General features: G+C 46.8%; 1 protein-coding gene across 4 annotated transcripts in view; it reads left to right on the top strand.

Annotated features, from left to right (window-relative positions):
* ITGA7 (integrin subunit alpha 7) overlaps window positions 1-18,394 on the top strand; it is a 177,501-nt gene that overhangs the window by 115,501 nt on the left and 43,606 nt on the right. For all 4 annotated transcript variants that reach the window (XM_030196794.1, XM_030196791.1, XM_030196792.1 and 1 more), the window contains exons 6-14: window positions 1,108-1,315; window positions 2,285-2,478; window positions 6,542-6,630; window positions 7,660-7,787; window positions 11,062-11,157; window positions 11,908-11,969; window positions 12,356-12,525; window positions 16,224-16,373; window positions 16,959-17,074. In XM_030196794.1, the coding sequence (XP_030052654.1) occupies window positions 1,108-1,315; window positions 2,285-2,478; window positions 6,542-6,630; window positions 7,660-7,787; window positions 11,062-11,157; window positions 11,908-11,969; window positions 12,356-12,525; window positions 16,224-16,373; window positions 16,959-17,074 (1,213 nt within the window). The remainder of the gene's footprint in view (window positions 1-1,107; window positions 1,316-2,284; window positions 2,479-6,541; window positions 6,631-7,659; window positions 7,788-11,061; window positions 11,158-11,907; window positions 11,970-12,355; window positions 12,526-16,223; window positions 16,374-16,958; window positions 17,075-18,394) is intronic.

Consider the following 18,394-nt stretch of genomic DNA (forward strand, 5'->3'; position numbering starts at 1 on the left):
CAAACTTCCAATAGCCCGTGTAGCTGCAAAGTCGGTGGGTACTTTTATTGCATCCAATCGTTTTGCTTTGAAAATTAGGTCATGTAAAGTGCACAGACACTAAAAGTGTGCATCTACTTCACACCTTCCACGTGTGAGGACAGTATTCTCAGGATAGAGGACCATAAAATGGTGTGCATATTTTTAAAAAATCTCATGCCTCCTGCTTTTCTTTTCCTGCTTTAAATACACCCCCTGTAAGATGCTCGTATTGGTTAAATACACTTTTAGCCACTCCGAGCAGAGCAGTTTTCATACAGACCATTTTACATGGCAAATGGCTTTGAAAATTGCCCTAAAGACGTACGTTATGGGGCATCATGACATTCCTGGCTTATACACATACATATGTGGTGGTCCTAGGGCTGAGCTGGGTCTCTGTCCCGGCTCCTTGCAGAGAGCAGACCCTAGGTTGTGTCCTGCCTGAGATGCCGTCCAGCCTTGTGTCTTCCAAAAGAACCTTGTGTTTTCTTTTCCTTTTCTCCTGTAATCCTCAGACCTCAGTGTTCTCTCCTGTCAGTGTGTGGAACGAGGGGAGCTGGGAATAGGGCAATAGAAAGGGCTGATGCCTGTCAGTTGAGTTCACACTGGCAGAAGATTCAGTTGTGAGGCAGGGACTCCCTGGAGATGAGTGAATAGGGGTTGGGAACATTCCCAAGAGCCTGAGTTGGTGTTGAGGGTCCATGCCCAGGAGCGTGAGGTTGGAGGTTGCACTTCTGTAACATTTTCTGTGTTCACCTGAGCGTGAGCTAGGGCTGGTAGGAGCCAGTTGGCAGAAGTATATACCTGAGAATCAGAAATTAAATTTTACAAATAAGGACCTGAAGAGGTAGGCCACTGTAGCCCTGTAGTCTATGTGTGAGAATGAATCAAAGTGCAACTGGTGAGGGGGACACAGAGGTGGGGCAGGGTGGGCGAAAGCTCTGAGTGGTTCCGCACAGTGAGAGGGAGAGAAAATTGAGAGCCTGGAGTGTCTCCTTGTTTCCGTGTCTGTGAATAAGAGTACCACTGGTGAATCTAACCCTCATGTATCCCATTAAGCACTTCTGCTTGCACGACTGCTTTCAGGATTCTCCGTAGACTCCGGGAAAGCCATCACCCGGAAGCATGAGCTGAGTTTTGTAACTGGTGCTCCACGAGCCAATCATACTGGGGCAGTGGTCATCCTGAAGAAGGACAACGTGAACCGCCTGGTGCCAGAGTTCACGCTGTGGGGAGAGAATCTGGCCTCCTCATTTGGTTACTCCGTGGCTGTGGCAGACCTGAACAGTGATGAGTGAGTCAAGAACACATGGATTTATCACATGGTTTAGTGTTTTATCACACAAGTTAGGATCTCACCACATGGCTTCTGGGTTTAGGCAATAGAGACCTGATATTCAAAATGATTTAAGGGGGCAGGATAAGATCCTGTCTACTTAAATCATTTATTTCTATTTAGCTCACACCTTTTCAGTAGTAGCTCAAAATGAGTTACATTCAGGTGTACTAGATATTTCCCTGTTCCTAGTGGGCTAACAATCTAATTTTTGTACCTGAGGCAGTGGAGGGTTACGTGATTTGCCCAAGATCACAAGGAGCAGCGTCAGTATTTAAACCAGGATTCCCTGGTTGTCAGCCCGGTGCTCTGACCTCTAGGCTACTCCTCCACTCTCCAGTTAGTGGCAGGGCAGTCTGAGTTTGGGGTCTGGGTGGAGCCAGGAGTTATATGGGCAGTGGAAATATCCAATGCCAGTGTCCACATAGCACACCAGGCAACTAGGACCCCTTAAATAGCAGTCCTAACCAATTAGCAATATGGGTATGTGTGCTGAATATTGGCTTTACCTGCATAACTTTGGGTGCACAAGACCTTGATATTTGGTTCTTGTATCTGAATATGGCCCAGCACTCTGGCACTGAGTCTGTTTTAGCTAGCTGACAGCTGTGGCTGAATATTGACCTATAGGAGTTTACCACATGGTATAGTGGCTTATAATAGGGGCTTGTGGTATGGTCCCTCAGTATCGTAAGAGGGTTATCCTGCATCATTATACTGTTTTTCACTCCCCTTCTTCCTTCCAGACCCTCAAGATCAGTTTTTAGCTTCACCAGACAGATGCAAAGAGATCACCCGGCTCCTTGATTATAAGAAGCTTTCTTCTCACTAACATGAAGTGTCAATTAGCAGGCCCTAAGTACCTCATTTACAAACTGGGCCTGGGCTTGATAAAGTTCCCTCTCTGTCTTTATTCTTCTTCCACAGCTGGATGGACTTGGTTGTTGGGGCTCCCAACTTTTTTGACCGTCGAGAAGAGATTGGAGGGGCAGTGTACGTGTACATCAACCAGGCAGGGCAATGGGGCAGCACAAAGCCCCTCCGACTAAATGGCACTTACGAGTCCATGTTTGGGATCACAGTCGGCTGCTTGGATGATATCAACCAAGATGGATTCCAAGGTGAGACATGCAAACCCTGAGAAGGGTGGAGCAGAGGTGGCAGCATGAAGTCAGAGTGTGCGCTTTCTGGAGTTTGAGGACGGTCAGCATAGCCAGCACTGAAACTGGGGATGAGCATGGCCTGCATCACAGAGTGCTGGCGATGTGTGTGTGGCAGAGTGCTGACAGGTTCCATGGGGGCTCCGGGAGATTATCAGTGCAGTGAAACAGTCATTAAATCTGAAAGCGAACAAAAAGTAGAACTAAAAACATAATTGGCACAATGGGGGAAATTTTGTAGAGCATTTTATGCATGTAAATGGAAGAAGAATCTTATAAATTCATCTGGCTAAATATGCGTGTAAAATGACACATGCTGACGAGATGGTGCACTCTTTTACACGCACTACACAAAGGCGTTGCTGGAGGTTGGGCAGAGGAGGGGCAGAACTGTGATGTATGCATGTATTTTATACCATAAGAGGGCAATTCTAGAAAGGGTGCTTAAAGTTGGGTGCCAGGATGCAGTGTCCTAAGCACTTGTATCACAGCATCTGGGCGCTCAGAGTCCTCGTGAGTTGGCACTTACAGAACTGCCAAATGGGCCAGATTGTGAGGGAGATTTTAGCCACATCCCCAGCTCCATCTAATCATGCTCCCCAATACCTTCCAATCAGTAGTGTAGCCAGAACATTTTAATAGGGGGTGAATCTCATGTGCCCCCCCCCCCCCCATCTCTTGTGCCCCACCAGTACCTTAAAATCACTTTCAGTCCAGTCTTTGCCAAGGCAGTGGCACTGATATGCTGCCTGCACTGGGACTTTCTCTCTCAACTATTTTATCCTTCACAAAACAGGAAGTTGCTTCAGAAGGGGCAGGATGGTTCAGCGAAAAAGTCCCAGTGCAGGCCGTAGGCAGCCTATGAGAGCTGCTGCCTGGGCGAAGACTGGAGCAGAGGTGATTTTAAGGTGCTTGGGACCGGGTCTGACTGGGGGTACATACGTAACATATGCACTTTGAATAAATATGACACTGCCTCCATCTCTGACAGGCCTCAGGCTGCACCAAGAAACCGCTTCCTCCTCGGGCAGCAGGAGATGCCTTAATAAAATGTCTTCTGCTTCCACAATACTAGTCTTATGATAAAAGATGTGAAATTCTGCAACTTTTATTGCGAGACTGGTCTCACAACAGTAGGAGATGACGTTTTATTAACGTGTCTTCTGCTGCCTATTGAGGAGGAGGCTGCTCAGTGGGAGATCTCCATACTCCAGCCGGAAGTGCGGGAGCTGAGAGAGACTTGGTGATTTGTTATGTTCCTTCAGTTAGGCCACACCCCTTATAGCACCATATTCTGTAAGTTAAGCGAGTAAATGCAGGACCCTCCCATGTCCCAGTGTGTATACCCACTTGCATTTTTGCGCTAAGCGAGTTGTTCACTTACTTTGTAGAACGAACATATATGCATGTACTGATCATGAGCGTAAGCACTAGTATACTATAACCCTACATGGTCAATTGTAGGGTTACCGTACGTCTGGTTTTACCCAGAGGGCACAGACGGGCAACTGGGCGGGTTTTGCCAGCCTGCCCATTTGTCCCTCTTTCCTGCCCGGCACATCTGCAGACTGTCTTTCTCCCAGCGCCGATTCAAAATGGCTGCCGAGAGTTCAAGTGACAGCCTTGCGAGACTTCCACACAAGTCTTCCAGGGTCACTGCGTGAACTCTCGGCAGCCATTTGAATCGATGCCAGGAGAAAGTCTGCAGATGCAGTGGCAGGAAAGAAGGGGCTTTTTCCTGTCCTGAAGAGGTCAGTAGACCACCAGGGCACCACACTAAGATAAAGGAGGGGAGGGGTAGTGAATGGAGTCATGTGGGTGGAGGGAGGCTGGAAAATTGGGGAGGGGATCTTCATGGGGGGAGAGAGAGGGAATCTGGCTTTTCTTTTGGGGGGATCAAAGTGACAGGGGGTGGGGCGGGATGTGATGGGGTGGGGCAGATTGTGATAGGAGCGGGGTGTGACAGGGGTCAGGCATGTGTCCTCTTTTTAGGGCAAATATGTGTCACGCTTCACACGAAACACTGGATAGTGAGCCCTTGGGCTACTGCCGAGGAGCGGCAGCGGCAGGAGGAACACCCACCGGGAACAAGGCGGAACCCAGACAGACCGGTACCCTCCGGACTGGAGTGGCAGGACCAGAACAGAAGCCACAGCAGAGAGCAGGAAGATAGTCCACAAACCCAGCAGAGCCGTGAGCAGGCAAATAAAGGCAAGGTCCAGATCCAGGCCAAGGTTCAAAGGCAGGCGACAAGCAAAGTCAAAGTCAAAGTCCAGGTCCAGGCAAAGGTTCAAAGGCAGAGATAGGCAGAAACTGAAAGTAGCAAGGAAGCACAGCAACAATCAATCGCAGAAGACACACCTCTGAAGAGCTCTGTTGCAAGACAAACTAGGAAAGCTTCAGGTGGTTAATAAAGGCAAACAGCCAGGAGCTCACCAGGTACGGAAAACTGCTTAGTTCCAAAAAGTCTCAAGACCAACTGGCAGGCTAGAAAATCCGGACCAGACCAGCATGACTCCTGGAACCGGGAAAACCACAAACAGACAGTCCATTGCGACCACCAGGGGGCGAGATGAATGAGAGCATGACACAGGGGCACAGTCATAACAATATGTTAACCCTACTCAATTGGTGCCTAAACTTTAGGTGACCTATAGAATGAGAGGGTAAATGTGCACATGTAAATACCTTCTTCGGATGTGGGTGTAAATTTATGCAGTACTGGGGTCCTCACTGTTTTTTCATTCAAAAATGTTTTTAAGTCAACTTGTGCAACAAAAAGAATTCAAAAGGACACCATGACAATGCAGCACTTACCTTAAGAGCTTAAAAATTTTTTTTGAATGAAAACACAGTGAGGAGTTTTCAAGACCGATGATTGAGAGTAGCTGCTTACAAAGAGTGCAGCGGTGCTGCTATTGTACAAGCAGTCTGAACCTGGTAAGGATCTCTGAGGTCTTTTTCTCCTCTGAAACATAAATACAAATTAAATATAAATTAAAATTAAATCAAATGAAAATTTTAAGGAACAAGTAATAACAACAGTGGGTGGAGCCCCCTGAATATGTTGCAGGTTTTTCTGGCAACACATGTGCAAATATTTTTGTTCGTACTATCCAGATAGTGCCAGGGCAGTCAGTAAAGATTTTTGGTGACATTGTTCAGTGACTGGGCGTTGTGAGTGGCACTTATTTGGGTTGGAGACCCTCCTACCTGGATAAGTCCCACTGAACGTTGAACCCTTAGCTTTCATGAAGGTGGTTTATGGTTTATTAGATTTGATAGATCACCAGGGCTAACTGGCAGATTTCGGCGGTTTACAATATTCCAAATAATATGAAAGGAAAGGGACTATAAAATCGATAGGAAAGAGGATCAGTCATTCCAGAGAACACATCAGTCATGGACAAGGGAGAAAAGGGGACGGGATAGAGGGTAGGAAACAGGCAAAAGAGGAGGGGTGGGGATGGGAAAGCACAGAGATGAGCGGTTAGCCCCAGCACTATATCCTAAGGTGGAGTGAAGGCTGAGTGAAAAGCCAGGTCTTTAATCCAGATTTAACATTTTGAATGAAAGTTCTGTACGAATGTGAGGGGGAAGGGAATTCCACAGGGATGGAGCAGCAAAGAAAAAGGCAGGTGCCTAGTGATTCCAATTGGGCAAATTAGGGCCAGGAAGAACTTAGCGGTGGTCGTTTAGAGAACGAAGGAAGCAGGCAGGTGAGTAAGGAATGGTGAGAGAGGCTAGGTAGCGAGGGAGGCCAACTCTGTGGGCCTTAAATGCAATGTTAATAGCTTGAAAATTATCTGTTGGTCAACAGGAAGCCAATGATATTTCTGTAGTAGAGGAGAAACATGGGCATGACATGGGCATGACATAGCAAGTGGATTGCTGCATTCTGGAGGGATTGGAGTCTCTTGATGGATACATCCTGGTTCCCTCCCTCTGACTGCCTGCCCCTCAGCACAGTTACTGTCACACTGTGAGTCTGGGTCCAAAGTTGTTGCTGCTTTTTCTCTTGCAGATATCGCAGTGGGTGCCCCTTTCGATGGAGCAGGAAAAGTTTATATTTATCATGGAAGCAGCATAGGAATCATCCCTAAACCGGCTCAGGTAAGAGCAGCACAAGGAGAGAGTAGGCCGAGAGATGGAAGAGGAGACATGGAGATGTGGATGGAGCGGGGAGGGGAGAGGGCACAATGGATTTATCAGAAGGAGGGACATAGAAATGGTTGAGCAAAGGTAGATCCTTAGGTTCATCCATTAAGATCTTCTCAAATTACCACCTATTTTCATGTCATCATTAAATCCCCTAAAATGCAAGGATTAAGTGTCTATGGTGCTGCATACGTACACATCCCAATGGCAATCTCAAATGTTTGTGTGCACTTTTCCAGCAAAAATCTACGTGCAGAAAAAACAGGTGCTCGTGGGTCTGTATACTTTGAAAAAAAAAAAAAAAGTACAGTACAGTCTCGATTATCTGACTTTTGTTAATCCGACCATCTGGCATATCCGACAGACCCCCCAGGTAACATCATTGTGTTTATTAAAAATGTTTGTTTTAGAACAATTTTTGAAACTTGGAAACCCTATACCTTTGTTTGAGGGGTTTATGCAGTGTTTTCCATATTATCCAACTTTTCATTTATCTAACAATGGGTCGGTCCTGTTTAGGTCAGATAATCGAGACTGTACTGTGCATGTGTACTTCCGCTTTGACACGTGGGGCAAAGTCCACTGGTAAAAGTATTGACTGACTTTGTCCCACTGTGGACAGTATAAAAATTGCCATTATAATGCACTGTATGTTATATCCCTGGAAGGCAATAGAGGCGAAGGAAAGGATGAGGAGGTGGAAGGAGACAGCATGAGAAACATCATAGAGCTGGATAGGAGGGGAAAAGGTAAAGGATCGAGGGAGAGACTGCAGCAGAAGGAAGGATCGCGCATATGTAAGCAGATGGAAAGGAGATATAGTTCAGAGGTAAGAGAAGGGATAGAGGGCTGTGAGTGGAAGGATTGACAGAGAGAGGAATAGAGTAAGAAAGGGAAGGATTCTTGCTTGAGCTGGTGAATGTTCTAGAGATTTTGTGTGGGTTGGGTTATGTAACTCTTTTTTCCTTCTCCTTACCGTTTTAGATATTGGATGGAGTAGGCGTTGGAGTGAAGACTTTTGGTTACTCAATCTCTGGGGGAGTTGATATTGATGGGAACTCATATCCAGATCTTCTCGTTGGGTCGCTCTCGGACACTGTGGTTCTGTACAGGTGAGAGCAGTGGAATGTGTTCTTTACCGTCTCTGTGGAAAAACGCATGCCTGTATTGTAAGGTTTCTCGGCAGTTTTCGTAAAATTGCTGTGATGGAACAAGGATTGCTTTGCATGTACTAAGGTTTGTCTGTAGTTTTATTTTGACCTGCAAGAAACCCTGTTCTTCATAAATATTAATCTCACTGGCTAGTAATTAGTATATTCACTTATGGGACCTCAGAAAGTTATACCTCCATATATCGTAACTGGTTCCCAATTGCTAGTTCTTATAACCACACAGTTCATTCATCCAGTCAATGCTATATTTGTCTTAGTGACCTCAGTTGTGCACATTTCCAACCATTTGTTATGGCAATGGGTGAAGCACACAGATCTTCATTGGTTCACTGTACTGCTTAATTATTCTTATATTTTTGGAATTTTTAGAATTTTAACTATAGCTTAGTTTTTCATCAAATACTCATCTTGTTTAGATGTATCGGATGTGTCAAAGTGGAAGTACACATGTACAGTACAGTCTCAATTATCTGATGTAAACAGGACCGACCCATTGTTAGATAAATGAAAAGTTGGACATTAACAACAACCCCAGGGTCCGATACATCTAAACAAGTATTTGATGAAAAACTAAGCTATAGTTAAAATTCTAAAAATTCCAAAAATATAAGAATAATTATGCAGTACAGTGAACCAATGAAGATCTGTGTGCTTCACCCATTGCCATAACAAATGGTTGACTTCATAAATATTAAGCACACCATTAGCTGGCAGCAGTACAGTGCTGTGCTTTGCAGTCACTGACTGTCAGAACTGAAGGGGTTAACTCTTGATGTTTTAAGGCAGTGACCTCACACTGGTAGCTGAAGAAAAGAGGCAGTTTAAAATAAAGAGCTGCATGGGAATGGAGTAAGCAGGAATCCCACAGTTCCGGTGGGACTCCTGCAGGGATCGCCTCTAGGTCTGCGGGAATTAATACAGATCCTTCAGGGTTCCCGCGGAAGTGTAGTGCCAGGCCAGCCTACCTATCCTTTTGTTGTGCCATGGCAATTATAATATAATTATAATAGCACTAAAAAAAAAATCAATGGATATGGTTGATACCATTGAAATCCCTATAAGCACTGAGGGGGGACATTATCAACATGGGCTACTGTTTAGTTGGGTTATTTTACCACAAATTGGGTTATTTTAGCACAGGGGATGGGTGGGGATGGAGGAGATTACTTGCAGGGACAGGTGGGGATGGAGGAGATTCCAGTGGTGACAGTCAAAGGGTGAAATTTCTGTCCCTGTGCAACTCTCTCGTTAGAAGTTTTCTTTCTGAGAAGTTCCGAGAGAAGAGGACATTTCTCTGGTAAGTGAACACTATTTTGCTTTGTGCTTTGGGAATTTAAAGATTGGGGTTTAAAGGAAGAATTTTAGGTTAGGCAAAATAAAAATATAAAAGGCAAATTTTGTCAACTAATCTCCATAGTCTTTTCCACTTAGTTTTAAAAACTTTGTACCACGGCATTAACAGATAGAATCTAGCAGGCACTGCAGGATCTAGTTTAGTCTTCCACCCGCCCACCCCTAGGACAACTCTTCATTTATAGTCAGTTATTGTAATTAGGGTAACAATCAAGGAGTGCTCTTACAGAGTTTTAAATACATTTCATTACCATCTAAGAAGGAAACACTAAATATGCAATATACTATATTAACTAAAAGACACTTTTATATTAGGCTAATATCCTTAATACTGTAGCAAGTTTAAAATTATTGAAAAACTCAAAAACACTAAGATGGAGTCAGCAGTCCAGCAGCAAGAGGGGTGCTATCCAGTCTTTTGCATTGAGTGTCACATGTATGATTATCTCCCAGTTGGTGAGATGTCATATGTGTGTGCCCGATGCAAAGAGCTCCTAGCTCTCAGAGAACATTTCCGTTCTCTTGAGGCTAGAGTAGCAGACTTGGTGGAGCTGAGGGAGACAGAGAGGTACATAGAGGAGACCTACAGGGATGTTGTAGAGAAGTCCCACCTACAGTCTGGTAGCCCCTGTGCTACTTTGGAGGAGGGAGGTCTCCTAGTAGGAGAGCATCACCCTGGTGAAGTACTCCTGTAGCCAGGACCTGCCCACCAGGGGATGTACTATCCTCTCGCACCGAGAATATGATTCCAAGTGCTGCCCGGGAGAGAAAGGTTAGGACAGCTGTTGTAGTTGGTGATTCGATCATTAGGCATATAGATAGCTGGGTTACTGGTGGATGTGAGGATCGCCTGGTAACTTGCCTGCCTGGTGCGAAGGTGGCAGACCTCACGCATCACCTACATAGGATTTTAGATAGTGCTGGGGAGGAGCCGGCTGTCTTGGTACATGTGGGTACCAATGACATAGGAAAATGTGGGCGAGAGGTTCTGGAAGCCAAATTTAGGCTCTTAGGTAGAAAGCTCAAATCCAGATCCTCTAGGGTAGCATTTTCTGAAATGCTACCCGTTCCACGCGCAGGGCCCAAAAAACAGGCAGAGCTCTGGAGTCTCAATGCATGGATGAGACGATGGTGCAGGGAGGAGGGTTTTAGATTTGTTAGGAACTGGGCAACATTCTGGGGAAGGGGGAGCCTATTCCGAAAGGATGGGCTCCACCTTAACCAGGGTGAGACCAGGCTGCTGGCATCGGCATTTAAAAAGGAGATAGAGCAGCTTTTAAACTAGAAACGGGGGGGGGGGGGGGGGGGGAAGGCCGACAGTTGCTCAAAAGCACATGGTTCGGGATAAGGTATCTTTTCAAAGATATCACCAAAACAGGGAAGATAGGATATCCTGATAGTGAGGTTGCAAAAGAGACCATAGTAGATCAGGTGTCCTTAAATAAAAATAAAAATCAGACAAAAGATTGCAAATTAATACGTGGTGCACTATCAGGTCATGGATCATTGCCAGTATTGTGCCTGAACCAGGATGCAGCGTCAGCTTCCTTTTCCCCATAACTAGGAAGAACAAGAACATAGGTGACAAAACTTAGGATAAGAGTGGAGCAAACTGCCTATATGTCTTCACAATGCCATCTAGCCACGCCTCCTCCAGGATCTCAACACTTTTTGAACAAATTATCTGTGAATACTTTTCTTCTGGAGACTTCAGGCCGTGGTGAGGTCTCAGTGTCCCCAGAAACCTGCGAGGAATAGCTTGAAGGCTAGTGAGTGGTGGGGTCTCGGAGCCTGCACAGTGTCGTGGGTGTGAGGGAGTGAAGTAGGTGCCATTGCATGACAACTGCTTTTTACCTTGCAGAGCCCGACCTGTTGTTCATGTTGCTTATAACATCAGCATCCATCCTCACACCATTGATCTGGAGCACAAGAACTGTCTGCACTCCACTGGAGCCTGGTAAGAAGATACCTTTCTGTTACACTGGACACTGTCACAGTCATATCTTTAGCAGTGGCGTACCAAGGTGGGGGCGGTCCGCCCCGGGTGCACGCCGCTGGGGGGTGCCGCGGCGCGCGCCTGTCGGCTCCGAGTTCGCTAACTTTGCTCGTTCGCTGCAGCTCCCTCTGCCCCGGAACAGGTTACTTCCTGTTCCGGGGCAGAGGGAGCTGCAGCAAACGAGCAAAGTTAGCGAACTCGGAGCCGACAGGTGCGCGCCGCGGCACTACCTCCCCCAGCGGCGTGCACCCGGGGGAGTGTCATTTCGCCGGGGGGGGGGGGGGGAGGTGTCATTTCGCAGGGGGGGGCACGCTGCACCCGGGGGGGGGGGATGCATCGGCGATCTGCCCCGGGTGTCATCCAGGCTAGGAACGCCACTGATCTTTAGTTCAGCTGATCGACAGCTAGGAAGCCAAAAACCCTTTCTGAGCGATTCAAAGCAATTGTGGCTCCAGGGAGAAAACCTCATTCTGACCCCAGAAGAAAGAAACTAGAGCAAATCCTTTGAGTGCTGTAATGTTGGACCTCGTATAACTGTGGTCCTGACCTCCGTCACGTCACTCGCACCTCCTGCTTTACAGCTATAAGAATGTGGAATGTCCCTGCCATGTTTTTTCTGTTTCCAGGAGATGTGTCTTATGCTGTGACCAGAACCAGAATTGAGTAAACATTCATTTGACCTCATTGTCTTCTTTCTTTTCTTCTCTGCAGTGTGGATTTGAAAGCCTGCTTTAGCTACACAGCCAGCCCTGACAGCTATACCCCTAAGATATGTGAGTATTAATTTTCCTATAGCTGGGGGATGTCATGTTGGAAATGTAGAGTTACATTGTCAGTGCTGCATGCTGCAATCATTGTGGGGACTGCTGAATTCTTGGTTATTTCATGGACTTTTACTGCTGTATTTCTCCTGTACAACTACCTGTTCCTGTGGTGTAGTGTGATTTCTGTGCCCTGCAGATTTCCACCCCTCTTCCTGTCTTGCTCAGTCCTGTTCTGGAGAATCATCCTTGAGGTGACCACGCTTTGCACTTGGGCTGGCTCCTGAGACTCACTCCCAGTTCTGTTGCTGTGTCATTTATGATGCCCAGTTCCCACAGTCTGCATGGCACCATTCCATGGCTTCCTTTGGTGATGCTCCATTTTCGTCCCATTCTAGTTCTGGAATACGTCTTTGATGCTGATGTGGACAGGAGGAAGCTTGGGAAACTGCCCAGGGTCTCATTCTTGAACAGAAAGCCCACTGATCCAGATTACCAGCACTCGAATGTGGTGGAATTACCACGCCAGAAAGTGCGTTCCTGTGTGAAGGCCAGCTTCCAGCTCCAGGTACGAGCCAACCCTCATCATTAGCCACATTCGGCCATCTGGGATTTCTTTTCCTTATAGTTGGCCGCATGCCTCGTCTTCACATTGGCTGCAGGTGTGGCAGAGTAAATCTTCTAAAAAAGCATTCCTGTACCAATTCAAAATGTTTTTGTAATAGCTGCGAGAGTGAACCTAGGACACAGTCATGTAGGATGTGAGTTCCAGTGACAGAACCAGAGGCAGTTTGCAGGAGCCCAAATTAAGCTCAAGTGTTTTTTCACTGCCCTGTTTTGCCAAAACTTGGCCCATATTGGAATATAGGGAGAGCTGACTTCTTCAATGAGATACAAGTTTTTTTTAGCTCAGTCCTCAGATTTTCTGTGCTTTATCTGTGCTTCTCCTTTTGGTAATGGAAACTAGTTCTAGAACGTATGGGGTCAATGATCAGAAATGTTTATCAGGGAATAAACCAGATAGTTTCCTAGGTTACTAAAATTTTGGTTGAAGTGTTTGAACAAAAGTTATCATAGAACATGAGGAAGGGAGAAGTTTAAACTTTAGATGGGTGGTTGTGACATTCGGCCACTATCAGGTCTCACTGGCTGCATTCAGTGGTACTGACTTATGGGCCGATGATCAGAAGCAAACACAGGCGCTAGAGGCTGTTAGGGCCATACTAGCTGCTGTGTTTGCTGCCACCCCATGATCAGAGCCCTCGAGCACCTGAAACAACGTGCTCACAGGCTCTGAACACAACTAGCATGCAAATACATGCAAAACAGGGCTTTTAGTACAAATAGCATACAAATGCATGCTAAACCTATTCATCCCCAATTATCAGCGACCAGCATTCCAAAGATTGGCTCGTTGGCTGCGGCAAACCCTACGCCAGCTCGGAGCTGGTGTTAGGGTTTGCAGACCATTGAGGAGGAATAGTGAGCTCTGTCCAGCATGCATTTGCATGCTAGCAGGCCCCCATTCCCCCCAATGCAGCACCCCCTGGAAGAACCAATGACCACCCCCCTAGTGATAGGGGGCGGAAGGTCCCCCCAACACAGGTTCAGGAAGGACTGGAGATCCAGTGGGTGTCCACCCCCCCCCTAACTCCCCCCCCAGCATTAGTAAGGGGTCCCTGGTGGCCCAGTGGGCGACCGACGATGACCTGACCCCAGCGACAGGGGGCTGGAGGTCCGGTGGACCTCTGGGCTCCCCCCGATCTCCCAACACAGCGAGTACTGGAGATCTGGTGGGTCTCCAGCCCCCCCCCCCCCAGCGTTAGTAAGGGGTCTCTGATGGCCCAGTGGGCCGCGGTCAATCCCCCCACCCCCCTACCTCGAGGTTGGAGGAGGAAGGTGGCCTCCCTCCTCTTCTTTCAGTGCCGCCTGCAAAATGGAGCTCTCTTTGATGGTGTGAAGCTCCGCCCAGCGCATCCCAGGCTACACTGGGCAGGGCTGGGCGCCGCCATTTTGCAGGTGGCGCCGAAGGAAGAGGAGGGAGGCCACCTCCCTCCTCAAACCTCAAGGTAGGGGGTGGGAGGATTGATCGCAACCCACTGGGCCACCAGGGACCCTTATTAACGCTGGGGGGGGGGGGGGTTGGGAGAGCTGGGCCCTCTTTCGCTGGGGGGGGGGGGGGTCGGGTCATCGTCGGTCACCCACTGGGCCACCAGGGACTCCTGGGGAGGTTAGGGGGTGCTGGAAACCCACCGGATCTCCAGCCCTCCCTGAATCTGTGTCGGGGGGACCGGAGGTCCGCCTGACCTCCAGCCCCCATTTCGCCTTGCTTGGGGCAGGGGTAGTTGGGTCTGGTGGTCCCATGGACCTCCAGCCCCTGTGTTGGACAGGTCTGAGCTTTAGACAGCTCAGACCTGTCAGACAAGTGCGGGAGGATTGCTCAGGCACAATACTCCTGCACTTCTACCCCATGATCAGAGAGAATTGCTTGCTTAAATTTGCATGCAGTTATCTCTGATCATAGGTGCGGTAAAGACCCACGCTGTTCCAGCGCTATTTTTAGAGCGCTGTTTGGAACAGCAAGGGGCTTTTGATAATCTGCCTGTTACTTAGGTGTCTTTTTAAAATATCCTGCTGAATATTATCTCCTCTGTCTTTATGGGGCCTACAGTTGTATCACTGGTCACCATATCCTGTGTGGTTGTATTCTAGGCATGCATGGCAGCCCTGTATCAATATAGCGGCAGTTAAAACTATTTTAGCCTTTATTTTATTTATTTGTTTATATTTATTAAAAAAAATTATTGACCGCAGTACCTTACAATTCTAGGCGGTTTCCAAAATACATACATAATAAAATCTTTACAAATAACACACTGTACTTCAATCACATTAGATAATACAAGAAGCAGAAGTTTATCAGATCATCCAGTAAATGGGTGAACATGTGTGTCTCCATGTGTGTGCCCTCCCCCTTTTTTTTCAGGGGTCCTTTTACTAAGGTGTGCTGAAAAATGACCTGCGTTAGTGTAGACGCGTGTATTGGACGTGCGCAGCTCCATTTTTCAGCGCACCTGCAAGAAAGGCCTTTTTTTTTTGACTGAAAATGGACATGCAGCAAAATAAAAATTGGTGCACGTACGTTTTGGGCCTGAGATCTTACCTTCACCCATTGACTTAGTGGTAAGGTCTCACGTGCTAACCGGGTGGTAATCATCGGTGCATGTACAATGCTGATTACTGCCTGGTTAGTGCGGGAAAATGTCAGGCGCTCCTACTGGACGCACGTACAAAATGAAATTACAGCCTGGGCCACGCGGTAGCCGGGCAGTAGTTCTGAATTGGCGCACATTGGGGCCCCTTAATTTCTAAATGGCTAGACCAGGTTTATTTATGTATTAGGATTTATTTACCGCCTTTTTGAAGGAATTCACTCAAGGCAGTGTACAGTAAGAATAGATCAAACATGAGCAGTAGGCAATTAGAGCAGTAAAAATATTCGAACAACAATACAAAGTATTGGTTAAACAAAGTAAAGGTAAAACAATTTGTTTAAAAATCCCATACCATTACAAAAATGGTATGGGATTTGCGTTACAAGATGTATGAGGAGAGACTTTGCTGACCTGAACATGTATACCCTGGAGGAAAGGAGAAATAGGGGTGATATGATACAGACATTCAAATATTTGAAAGGTATTAATCCTCAAACGAACCTTTTCCAGAGACAGGAAGGCGGTAGAACTAGAGGACATGAAATGAGGTTGAAGGGGGGCAGACTCAAGAAAAATGTCAGGAAGTATTTTTTCATGGAGAGAGTGGTGTGTCATCAGAAGAGGACTTCCCTTTTGCTCAGAGTGCTGGTTACTTTGGCTGACAATGGTCTTAGCTCTCATATTAAACTGTTTTTGCCAAAGTGGGCCCTGCTTAGAAAATAGTAAAGATCACTCACTTCTTTATAACTTTCAGTTTGCCCACCTCCAGCACACCCTCCCCACCCAAGTCACTTGCAAAGTCAGCAGTTTCCCTATAAGAAACGCACGAAGGGCAAATTCAGTTCATAATTTGAGAACCACAGGGCTGATTCTAACAAACTGATAGCTGGACAGAGGGTATAAAAAACTTTAGTTGAATAAAATTTTGGTTATTGTCTGTTTATATAGCAAAGCAATATTTCTCTGATTTTTGTATTTCTGAGGAATGCAGAAGGAAGCAAATTCAGACATGTTCTCTTCATCCCAAGCTTTTGCTTTACTCTGATCTCAGGAAAATGTGAGGGACAAGCTCCATCCTATTCCTGTAACTCTCACGTACAACATCAAGCACTCACGGCATAGGCGGCAGACAGACAAGGAGACCCTGGCACCCCTCATGCCTGTATTAAATGCACAGGTGCCCAATACCTACAGGGCAGAGGTAAGACAACTTTTGTGATTAGAGGGTAATTCCCCCTCTTCCCATCATCATCTTCTCACCTTATTCCTCCTCCTCCTCCACAATCCTGACTGCTTTCACAATCCTGACTCCTTATCTCATTCTTCCTCCTCTTGTCCTTTCCTGTTATCTTTCCCCTTGTCCACTCACCCCCATTCTTCCCTCTCTCATCCTGTGCCCTGTATTTTCTCCTTTTCTTTGTACCTTCTCCCAGGTTCTCTCACCTCATACCTTCTTCCCTCATCCTGTGTGCTCATCTTTTCACCCCTTCCTCTCACCTACCCTCTCATCATGTTTGTTTACATTTGATGACTTGTCCAACTCTTTAGCTTAAGGCAATGTCCAAAATACATCCCCCCTCCCTCAGTACTCTTCCACTACTTTTTTTTCTCTCATCTCATCCCTCTTCACCTCTCCCTGAAAGGTTTTCCTCCCTGTTGCTGGTCCAATCGTTCTGCTTGGTGGTCCCCCCCATCTTTTCCTGGCTGTCAATAGTCTGCCCTGGCTCTGGCTGGGCTCCCTTTTGAGCCCTCCCCCATCCTCTCACTCTGACTTGCTCCCCTGCAGGTGAACTTCCTGAGGGAGGGCTGTGGAGATGACAAAATTTGCCAAAGCAACCTTCAGATCAGTTACCACTTCTGCTACCGTGTTGACAAAACTGACCAGTTCGTGAGGATGGCAGGGTAAGAGGCTGTTTGCCACTTCCACGAAAAGCATCTGTGTTTGTGTGTCTGGATGCACACAGTTGGGAGGGGGAGTCTGTGTAATAACATTTTACAACTTTTTCTCTTTATTACTAATAACCTGACTGCACACTCCAATCTACAATTCTACATAGAGCTACCTGTTATATGTGACACTGGACAGAGGCACAGAACATATGGTGCCTGCTCCACGGAGCTTACAGTGTACTTAAAAGGCAGACATTGAAGGCATGGCCACTTTAGGACTTTCCAAAGTCTAAAGGGCTTAGGTGAGAATTGGGGGTGTGAGGAAAGGCTGCTGTGCTGTATGTGAGAATTTTAGGTCATCGTGCACTGGGATAAGGTGGACAGGAGGGAGGTGGATTGTGTGATGGGATGTGGACATTAGGATTTACTGGGGAAAGGGAAAGGTGAGGTTTTAAAGGGCTGACTGGACATCTTTGATCTCTTCTCCGGTATTGCCGAGACAGGTGGGAGGCAGTAGAGAAGCTAAAGATGTCAAAGAGATGATGTGTATGTTGCTCTGTGCCAGACTGGTGCAGAATAAAGAGCCAGCAATTGTATATTTGGGAGCAGAACTTGGATTTGTGAAAACCTGGGGGAGGGGGTTATTGCCCTGCTATGTCCTGCAGGGTATTCAATTGTACAGCAGTACAAAGTAGAGGAAAGAAAGGATGTGGGGTTAATATACAATGATACTCAGGAGTTTATATATGTATATATCTATACATGGTGGATAATGTAAGAAATCAATCTCCAGGGAACTATCTTCCTCCAACTCAATCTTCACAGCTGTTTGGACATATCAACCTCCCCCTCCACCCTATATATATAGGATGTGGGGTTAATATATAATGATACTTAGGAGTTATATAAACTTGGATGACTTTACTTGGTCCTTTTTTTTTTTTTACGACCAAGCCCAGATGACCACCAGAGGGAATCAGGGATGACCTCCCCTTACTCCCCCAGTGGTCACTAACCCCCTCCCACCCTAAAAAAAAATTTAAAATATTTTTCCAGCCTCTATGCCAGCCTCAAATATCATACCCAGCTCCATGACAGCAGTGTGCAGGTCCCTGTAGCAGTTTTAGTGGGTACTGCAGTTCACTTCAGGCAGGCGGACTCAGGCCCCCCCCACCTATTACACTTGTGATGGTAAATGTGAGCCCTCCAAAACCCACCACAAACGCACTGTACCCACATGTAGGTGCCCCCCTTCATCTCTAAGGGCTATGGTAGTGGTGTACAGTTATGGGGAGTGGGTTTTTTTTTTTGGGGGGGGGGGTTGGGGGGCTC

The sequence above is a fragment of the Microcaecilia unicolor genome, chromosome 3 (assembly GCF_901765095.1).
Source record: "Microcaecilia unicolor chromosome 3, aMicUni1.1, whole genome shotgun sequence".
Classification (NCBI taxonomy): domain Eukaryota; kingdom Metazoa; phylum Chordata; class Amphibia; order Gymnophiona; family Siphonopidae; genus Microcaecilia; species Microcaecilia unicolor.